This window comes from Ruditapes philippinarum, unplaced genomic scaffold (assembly GCF_026571515.1).
Source record: "Ruditapes philippinarum isolate M1 unplaced genomic scaffold, ASM2657151v2 ctg1445_1_1_1_1, whole genome shotgun sequence".
Classification (NCBI taxonomy): Eukaryota; Metazoa; Mollusca; class Bivalvia; order Venerida; family Veneridae; genus Ruditapes; species Ruditapes philippinarum.
In genome coordinates, this window is record NW_026854427.1 from 43,292 (window position 1) to 54,140 (window position 10,849).

Sequence of the window (10,849 nt, forward strand, 5' to 3'; positions counted from 1 at the left end):
ATTCTTACGTGACGCATTGAAATGTTTACGTGACGCATTGAAATTTCCATCGGAGGAAATTTAATTTATTTGGGTTCCCAAGTTTATCAATTTTTCTTCATAAACGTTTTCGATTTTAATATGAACAACTAACTGGATTCGTTTCGCAGAACAAATGATTCAGCATTTACAAATTCCAACTCTATATTAAGATAGGAAAATCCGATATTCTATTTTAGTTGCAGCCGCTGGATTTCTGAAAACAAAACAGATGATATTGTATTCAGTATTTTCAAATGGCTTATTTCACTGTTCCGGGCAGGTTTGTTTCTTTTTATTATTTTTTATCAGTTGATCAAACAGATACTTTTTCATATAAATATGTATTTATTTGTTTTTTTAATCTCTTTTCCAAACTTAGATAAAATAGAAATTAATAAAAAAATAACTTAAAATTCTGAGAAAGCACTTGATGGATAAAAGGTTTTCTGATCGCTTATCCTTTGTGACCGACTACCCGCCGTGATTTGATTAAATTTTATCTATAACACAACACACACTTATCTACAAAACGTCTTTTTAGAAAATAGATATAAATTACACTGTACATAATGTTCACTGCATAAGAACTATAACTCACTCTTAATTTTTTATATGCTAAAACTGCTCAAACGTATTTTTACGGAGTATTTCTATCGACACATCCACAAGAATAAATTCATTATTTTTTATAATGAACTTAGTATTGCAAGTGCACATCTAGCATTTATGAAGATTTTGCACTCATACATAAACTATTAAATTACACAATTGTGTTTTTCATTTCAAATTTCCCCTATGTGGGGGACATTGGTAACTCTAAGAAAAAATGCTAGAACTAGAAAAGGTTTTGTTTATTTGGCATGATCATTATCCCAGAATATGTACACGCTGAGATTATGTAATATTTGAAAAAATGACCCCATATCATTTATCAACTTTAACATCACTTAAAACATAATCTGATATCTTACTCTTGATTTAGGAGACAGGAAAGAAATACGATTGAATATGACGCCGAGTTAGTAGAAGTGCTTCTATCATCAGCAAAAGCTGGCCAATGGCAAAACGTCTGGCGGATTCTTGGAGAGCCAGAGATGCCTTTAAGAGACAGACTTTTCAACGTAATGCCAGAAAATCGACGCTGGGGAATATTACACCAGGCAGTTTATTGGAATAATAAAGAAATAATGCAAAAGCTTTTAAGATACCAAGCATGCGATAAGGATATACTTGCTAAACAATGCACATCTGAATGTGGTAGGACGGATCGAATGAACGCTGAGCAGATTGCCCAGGCGTATGGATATACAGGGATGTCGGAAATTCTTTCTGCACATACAAATTCAGTTACATCACAACAGGCACCAACATTTCAGTCTGTTGATAACTATACACAGGGGGAAGGTCTTGGGCTGATAACTGTTTCGCTTGCTGCGTATAAGAAAACATTTCACCCCACAGCAATAGATCCTGACAAATCCGTTATCACGGTTCTTGGCGATATTTTCAACGACATAAATCGATCAGATTGTCGTTGGAAAGAAGTCAGAGATAAAGTTTGCGACGCAGTTTTCGTGGTTTGTGAAGAAAATTATAAGAATATCAAGAAAAGCAAAAGCCGCAATGAATTCTTCAAAGCTATTATAAACACGTACACGATGGAGGAGAACTATATGTACACGTATTTGAATATGGCGTTTCGAAGACAAAGGGAGACGTCATATATACCAACTGGAAATGATCTGTCGCTTGGACCGTACGCTGTCATGTATCAAATGCTTCTGTTATTTTGGCCAGAGTTACAACGAGAAAGAAGAACGACATACAGGAAAATGTTGTTGACGAAAGCGGATTGTGACCAATATGTCAACGGGAAACGGTTTGTTTGGCAGTCAATCGTATCGTCGTCAACTGAAATGAGAAATGCTATTCCTTTCCCGACATGCGGACCAGAAGGAGAACAATCGGTTATTTTCACAATTGATAATAGAGCCAACAGCAAATGGCAGCCGCGAAATATTGAGAAGTACGCCATGTACATGGAGCATGAGAGAACCTACCCAGCAGGTGCCAAGTTTCAAGTTACAGGAAGATCTGTAAAAGGTTCTGACACCCACGTCTCCCTCAAGCTTCTACAAAACTGAAAATGTTTATGATTTTGAATTTAAATCTTCTCTGACATACCTTGGTCAAAAAATCATTTCATTTTACTAAACAATATTTTAAAAGGGAAACTTCTCAACAAGCAATGTTTATTCGTACCAAGACTGATCTCTTAGATATTCAACCGCAAAATTAAAAAACAAATAATGATTTAGATCAGAAGGAATAGATTCTTTCGAGAAAAAATATTGACAGTTAATTATATACTCAAGCAATGAATTCTTCAGTCTCGTAACAAAATATTGAGCAGTAAACACGCATCAAAATTTAATTAAAAGCGCAAGCAGGCACAAAACATTTTTTTAAAAAAGGATAATGTTTATTGCGGAGTGTTGATACAATACTTAATGTGTTACATTTTTATATGATATTTAGTGAGAAAATCTCGTTGAGACGGAAACGCTCTAAAGTTTGGTAAAGTTAGGAATGTTATTTTACCTACGCTAAATGTACAATATTACTCAACTGAAATAGTGAAGCTGTGAGTGCCTACATCAGTGGTTACTGCAAGGTACCTACCATCAATTCCTTATTGTTTACAATTAAAAATGGTAGAAGCTTGAATTTGGAGAACACAATGTCAGAATTATGACGATTGTGTTCTGGACAAATGTGACACCCCCGTGTTATTCTATGAAAAGCAGTGAAAGGTCATTAACCCCAAGAAAAGAAAGCTTACTATTATGTTAATTGAAAAATAAATATTGTCTAAAAACGAAACTGTAAGTTGAATTTTCTCAGCTATATATGTAAAGAAAAGTGCTCAAAGTTGTAAATGGCTATTGTTTTCAGTTGCTTTAAGTTAAATACATATTTTTTATGTTGTGCGTTGTAGTATAGATTATTATCAGTATGCATTAAAATACTTTCCATTGTGCTAAATATTTTGAAAAATTAACCTTGATACAAGCATGTTTTAACAAAGTCAATCAGATATGATATACATGTATCATGTGGTCGATATTCGTGTTTTGTTTATTGTTGCGAATATCGTTTTTAAGTATCGTTTTGTCCTTGTATTTGTATATATATCTTGTATATTTGTCTGTTATCTATGTTTTTCTACAGTCCGATATACAATCCATTATCCCATATCATTCCTATATTATTCCATTTCATCATCTTTTCATTATAACAACTTATTACTTACTTTTCATTTTGACATAATTTGCATACCGGGCCTTAGTTTTTACAAACTTCCCGGAAAAACCACCTCACGCATGCTCACTTTGATATAAATATAAATCTAGGTTTGCGCTCGAAATTGTTATCTTATTCATTAAATTATCAAGGCGTATGTTTTTATTTCCTTTACAGGCATAAACAGCCATTCTCTATAAAGAGAAAAACCATACGACATTGGTGGCCAGTGACTGAAAGAATGACATTGGGCCGTTACTGATAAAGCTCAGAGTTTATTTTACATTGCTCTGTAACTCTGTGAAATTCGAGGACGAATTTCAATATAGCAGGGGAATGTGTCACGGTTCAGAACTGTTCACCTTTTAGGGTTATAGATGTGTAAGCGGCCGGATAGCTCAGTCGGTAGAGCCGCGGTACGGTATTCCGAGGGTTCCGTGTTCGAGTTCCAGTCAGGCTGCACATTTTTCTCACCACATGACAGTTGGCTTCATATATATATATATAGATAGATATAAGTGTGTGTTATTTTAACCTGATATTGCGAATCTTAAAAGAAATGGGTTTTGTAAGTTTATGATTATAAACTTAAGGGTTTTTAGAGGAGTACTTGAGATTACTAATCCTAACAAGTTAACGAAGTATTATATGACAGAGAAAATCATGTAAAAAACGAGTTCAAAAATATATTAAGGCAATTAAGCACTACCCTACTCGGATGTACGTATCCATCTTCAATATTGCAAAGTAAAATGCAAAATGTAATAACTGAATAACTTGCAAAACCCATTATATCATAATGGTACGACCAATTAATGTAAACGTTATCGATCGGTAACTTGCATGCTATGAGTAGTATTACGTGACGTCAGTGCATATTTCAGATACTTTAGTAATACATTTCTCACTTTAATCAGCGACGGCACGGTGCGTAATCGTTCCGGGCTGATTTGGAATATTTTCAAGTTCCTGAACTGATTTGAATTCATTGGCACCGGTTGATTCAAATAAAATGGATTTTTAGCTTGACAAGGTAAGAAAATATAAAAAATAAGCACATTTGCATCCTTTAGTCTTTGAATATTCTACTTGCACGGAACATTGCAATTCTTATATACAACTTTATAAGGTTTGTTTATGGTATTTTATGAGTTGGAATCGGAAAACAAATTTCACATGTCAGTTAAGTAGTAACAAACAGTAGCATAAAATTGCAAAAAATTCATTAATATCTATGATTTTTCAGGTATTTCATGATCACTTACAGAAAAAAAATCATTCCGTGATAATATAATGGTTTTAGTTAAATGTTTTGTCCAATAATGTTTTGTAATAAATTTGTAGTACGCATTTTTATGACAACCCTGTAAGCTTATTTGGGCACCCGATTGATTAATATTAAGGGTAAGCAAGGCAACGGGCTGATTTTAGACTTGGAGCTCACTGCAACTCTCAGTCAATCACCGAATTTCTAATGTTAAACAAAGGCACTTCACTAAAATTTTAAAATCAAGTTATATATACATATTAAAGGAATAGCTTATAGCTGCAAATACCAGTAGTCAAAGTCAAAGCAACATACGTTTATATATAAAACTATCGGCAGATTCATAGTCTTGTCAAAGTGTTGTATTATACGGAGGAATTGGAATATAAATATAAAGTAAGTGTAGCGATGTTCATGTGAAACCAACGTTTATGGATGACCGTAATGTGTTTCTATAGAAAGTATTAAGGCTTCCTTTCATATATGTACATATATAAGAATTTACAATCAATGTATGGAGCGAATTGTCAAGAAAATGAACCTAAAGGTTTTCAATTTCGAGTTATGTTTTCCTACAAATGAATTAGAAAATAGGAAAAAGTCTATTCGGCTCTTCCATATTTCATTGATATTTAAATGTCATAATATTAATATTAACTATCTGATTATGACATTTGCAAATATTTGTTTTAGTGGATTAAGTGAGTGTCAAAAGCAGGCTCAAAACACCAAACAATCTAGAACCGTAATTGTTATAACATATAATAATACTATATATACACGTTTTGATTGACTATTTCTGAAAGGAAATTGCAGCATTAATATTTAGCAACCAATATGTGGAAATATGCTCCAATCTAACGGAAGATCCCATGAATTATAAACAGGAAAATCCTTCAACCTGGATATATCAATATTTTAAGATGAAACAAATCTACCATCACTACTATATAGTTATATCCCAATCCCTCTCTATTAAACAACACTTTGACAGAATTATAAATCTGTCGATAGTTTCATATATAAAAAAGTATGTTGCTTTGACTTTGCAAACTGGCATTTGCAACTTTAAACTAGATTTGAGACATTATTTATTTTAATATTTGATATATAATTTAATATATATTTTTAATGTTTTAATATTTAATTACAATTTGTATACATGTTTATACCAATTGATAGATTAAAGAAAAATGTCCTTGTTAAAAATGAGAATTCGACGATTGATGAAGAGTTGCAGTAAACTCCAAGCGTAAAATCAGCCCGTTGCCTTGTTTTCCCTTAATATGAATCAATCCGGTGCCCTAGAAAATTACAGGGTTGTCAAAAAATACGTATTACAGATTCATTACTGGACAAAACATTTTACTAAAACCCTTAAATTATCGCGGAATGATTTTTTTCTATAGTTGATCATGGAATACTTGAAAAATCATAGATATTAATGACTTTTTGGCAATTTTATGCTACTGTTTGCTACTACTTCACTGACATGTGAAATTGTTTCCGATTCCAACTCATAAAATACCATAAACAAACCTTATAAAGTATATATGAATTCCTCAATCATTGCAATGTTCCGTGCAAGTAGACTATTCAAAGACTTATAGTTGTAAATGTGTTTATTATACCCCCGCACAACAAAGTTGTAAGGGGGGTATACTGGAATCAGCTTGTCCGTCCGGCTGTCCGTCCGTCCGTCGGTTTTTTCTTGTCCGCCCAATAACTTAAGATTCCTTTGACCCTTAGTCTTCATATTTGGCATGGAGGTTAGTCATGATTAGTAGATGACCCCTATTGATTTTGAGGTAACTAGGTCAAAGGTCAAGGTCACAGGGGCCTTGACTTCAAAAAGCTTGTCCGCCAAATAACTTAAGATTCCTTTGACCCTTAGTCTTCATATTTGACATGGAGGTTAGTCATGATTAGTAGATGACCCCTCTTGATTTTGAGGTCACTAGGTCAAAGGTCAAGGTCACAGGGGCATTGACTTCAAAAAGCTTGTCCGCCCAACAACTTAAGATTCCTTTGACCCTTAGTCTTCATATTTGGCATGGAGGTTAGTCATGATTAGTAGATGACCCCTATTGAAATTGAGGTCAAAGGTCAAGGTCACAGGGGCCTTGACTTCAAAAAACTTGTCCGCCCAATAACTTAAGATTCCTTTGACCTACAGTCTTCATATTTGGCATGGAGGTTAGTCGTGATTAGTTGATGACCCCTATTGATTTTGAGGTCACCAGGTCAAAGGTCAAGGTCACAGGGGCCTTGACTTCAAAAAGCTTGTCCGCCCAATAACTTAAGATTCCTTTGACCTACAGTTGTCATATTTGGCATGGAGGTTAGTCGTGATTTGTAGATGACCCCTATTGATTTTGAGGTCACCAGGTCAAAGGTCAAGGTCAAAGGGACTTTGACTTCAAAAACTTTGTCTGTCCAATAACTTTAGATTCCTTTGACCCACAGTCTTCATATTTGGCATGGATGTTGATCATGATTAGTAGATGACCCCTTTTGATTTTGAGGTCACTGGGTCAAAGGTCAAGGTCACAGGGACCTTGAAAAAGAAAAGCTTTTCTTCTCAATTGCTAAAGAATGTCCTGTCCGCAATGTATTGATTTTGACATTTGAAGCATGTAGAATACATAACTTAGCAATGCACTGGCTTAGTAACCTCAGATTTGGCAGGGAGGTTGTCCTTGAGCTCTAAATGGCCACTGTTGATTCTGACAAAGTGGTATGCGGGGGTATTCACGCCATGATAGTAGCAGTTCTAGTTTTATTTATTTTCTTACCTTGTGAAGCTAAAAATCCATTTTATCTGAATCAACCTGTGCCAATAAATCCAAATCAGTTCAGGAACGGGAAAATATTCCAAATCAGCCCGGAACGATTACGCACCGTAATAACAAATAATGATAATTATATTAATCGATAATATAGTAATTTCTTTGAAAACCCCCTGGCAAATAGGTGATCAATAAAACAATAACCCTCTAACAGCAAAGGGATAAAAATTAAACGTTGTAGTTTCGAAAGAAAATATTCAGGTAAGATTTTTCCTCATATTTATGCATGACGACCGTGTGAAAATTAATATAAAGGAACTGCCTTAGTTTCTTACTAGAAATACAACTTTGCTTTGTATATTGTTGTTAGCACGTAAGCGGAAACACAACAATGCGAAAAAATCAAAACGTAACAATGCCTTACAATGCCTAAAAGCAAAAATACGTCAGATGAAAATTCGAAAAAGCGGAAACACAAAGAGACGATTTTCGTATTTTGGAGGCAAAGGATCGACTTTCAATTTCTTTACATAAGTGGCGCAATTATGTAGATTTTACGAGTATTAATAGAAATAAGGACAACTGTCAATCTTATTTCATTTCCGAACCGCAACATATGACAGATATTATTAATCTATGTTTATTTTTGGTAACAGGGTGTTACCGAAGGTCAGTCAATTTTTTAATTTCAAAAGAATGTTTGATCATTCCAAACAAAAGATTTTATAAAATTCTAATGTTAATCCATCTGATCCAGGACTTTTATTGTTATTTAGATGTTTAATGCTATTGTAAATTCGAGTTCAGTAAGTTTGCTATCTAGAGATGTCTGTTCTATATCACTTACTTTTGGTATAGTTAGATTCATAACCATAAAATCATATTTAGTTGTTTTTTGTTCAACCTCTTTATAAAGAGCGTATCTGTTCAACCTCTTTATAAAGATTTTTATAGAAGCGCTTCTGCTCTCCTATGTTATTTCATTTTTATGCTCCCCGAAAAGATTTCGGGGGAGCATATAGTCGCCGCCTTGTCTGTCCGTCCGTCCGTCCGTCCGTCCGCACTCACAGGACAGTAATTATGTGGCTAGAGGGACAATAGGTAACTGTTCTTTCTCTTTGATGTCATTCATTCCGTAATGCTTTTATGTGGCTATTTTCTTTTGTGTGGCTAAAAGAACAATAGAGAGAACAATAGAGTAGCCACATTATTACTCTCCTGTTAGAACTTCCGTCTTTCCGTCCGTCCGAGTAAACATTTTAGGTATATGAGCTAACTAACGGTACACTGGGACAAAAGATAACAAAGAATTTCATTCCGTAAATAATAGTTAGCTCATAAGAAAACAATAGTTAGCCCACAAGGAAACAAAAGAAAAGAACAATAGAAATAGCTCATAAACCTGAAAAATTGGTACGTCCGTCCGTCCGTCCCTTTTTCTTGTCCGGGACATAACTTTGAAACAACAAGAGGTATCAGCATGAAACTTTGTAGGTAGATATATCTCATTGAGTAGGTGTGCAGTGCAGAAGAACCGTACATCTGCCTTGCCTAATTTTTGAATTATTCCCCTTTGTTTATTTTTACACTTTGAAGTTTGTCCGGGATATTACTCTAAAAGTATAAGAGGTATCAACATGAAACTTTGTAGGTAGATAGAGCTCATTGAGTACGTGTGCAGTGCACAAAAACCGTAACTCTGCCTTGCCTAATTTTTGAATTACCCCCCTTTGTTTATTTTACACTTTGAAGTTCGTCCGGGACATAACTCTAAAAGTATAAGAGGTATCAACATGAAACTTTGTAGGTAGATAGAGCTTATTGAGTAGGTGCGCAGTGCACAAGAACCGTAACTCTGCCTTGCCTAATTTTTGAATTACCCCCCTTTGTTTATTTTACACTTTGAAATTTGTCCGGGAAATATTTTTGAAACAACAAGAGGTATCAACATGAAATTTTGTAGGTAGATATATCTCATTGAGTAGGTGTACAGTGCACAAGAACCGTAACTCTGCCTTGTCTAATTTTGGAATTATCCCCCTTTGTTTATTTCACACTTTGAACTTTGTCCAGGACATAACTCTAAAACTATAATAGGTATCAACATGAAACTTTGTAGGTAGATAGATCTCATTGAGTAGGTGTGCAGTGAACAAGAACCTTGCCTAATTTTTGAATTATCCCCCTTTGTTTATTTTTACACTTTGAACTTTGTCCGGGACTTAACTCTAAATGTATTAGAGATATCAACATGAAACTTTGTAGGTAGATAGATCTCATTGAGTAAGTTTGCAGTGCACAAGAACTGTAACACTGTCTTGCCTACTTTTGGAGTTATTGCCCTTTGTTCATTTTGACACTTTGAACTTTGTCCGGGACATTACTGTAAAATTTTAAGAGATATCAACATGAAACTTTGTAGATAGATAGGTCTCATTGGGTGAAAGTGCAGTGCTTAAGAATCATTACTCTGCCTTGCCTTATTTTGAAGTAATTGCCCTTTGTTTACTTTTACTTTTTGACTTTTGTCCGTGACATAACTTTAAAACTAACAGAGATATCAACATGAAACTTTGTAGGTAGCTTGATATAATTGGATATAACTGCAATGCTTAAAGAACCTAAACAAAGCCTGGTCTAATTTTGGACTTATTGCCCTTTGTTCATTTTTACACTTTGAATTTTACCCGGTACATAACTCTGATATCATCGGGAAACTTTATAGATAGATAGATCTCACTGAATAGAAGTGCAGTGCAAAAAAAAACATAACTCCGCCTTGCCTAATTTTGGAGTTTTTTGCCCTTTGTTCATTTTTTTTATACTTTCCTGTGTCCAGAACCTTCTCGGGGAGCATCACCCGGTTCAACCGGTTCGTGTGTTTTATGATTATTAGATGTTATTTTAACCTGATATTGCCAATATTTAAAAAAAAAGATTTTGTGAGTTTATGATTATATACTTTAGGATTTTTAGATGAATACTGGAGATAACTAGTCCTAACACGTTAACAGAGTATTATACGATAGTGAAAATCATGTAAAACACGAGTTAAAAAAATATAGTGAGGCACCCCCCCCCCCCCTTGCTTCATCTATACTAACTCCATTAAAACACATTATGTAGGGCGTTCGTTGCCAAAATTCCAGACATGTTAAGTGTTCCTTTTAAAAAATTCAAGAACCCTTCATGAACTTTCTAGTGATGCCTGAAAAGTAAAAATTAATAACGTTGAAGAATTAACAATTTTGTTTCAAACATATCGTTGTTTATTTCTCTCGCTCTCTCTCTCTCTCTAAAATAAAAATACGGCGCTTCCTATAGATACTTTATAAATTAATAAATTTTCAAAATAGAAAATGAATATAGAATGGAAGTTAAGACCAAAAGCTTCAAGTATATTAAAAACATATTTATTTATACTGAAGATACCTTATTAAAGATTGCACAGTGTGTTGCGGTCAAGTAC

At 34.2% G+C, this 10,849-nt stretch overlaps 1 protein-coding gene across 1 annotated transcript; it reads left to right on the plus strand.

The window, feature by feature from the left end:
- The first annotated feature begins 21 nt into the window (after positions 1-21).
- Positions 22-2,725, plus strand: LOC132740108 (uncharacterized). Its single transcript, XM_060727963.1, has 2 exons — positions 22-301; positions 1,004-2,725. The coding sequence occupies exons 1-2, from the start codon at positions 276-278 to the stop codon at positions 2,163-2,165; spliced, it is 1,188 nt and encodes a 395-aa protein (XP_060583946.1). The 5' UTR covers positions 22-275; the 3' UTR covers positions 2,166-2,725.
- Positions 2,726-10,849: the final 8,124 nt, after the last annotated feature.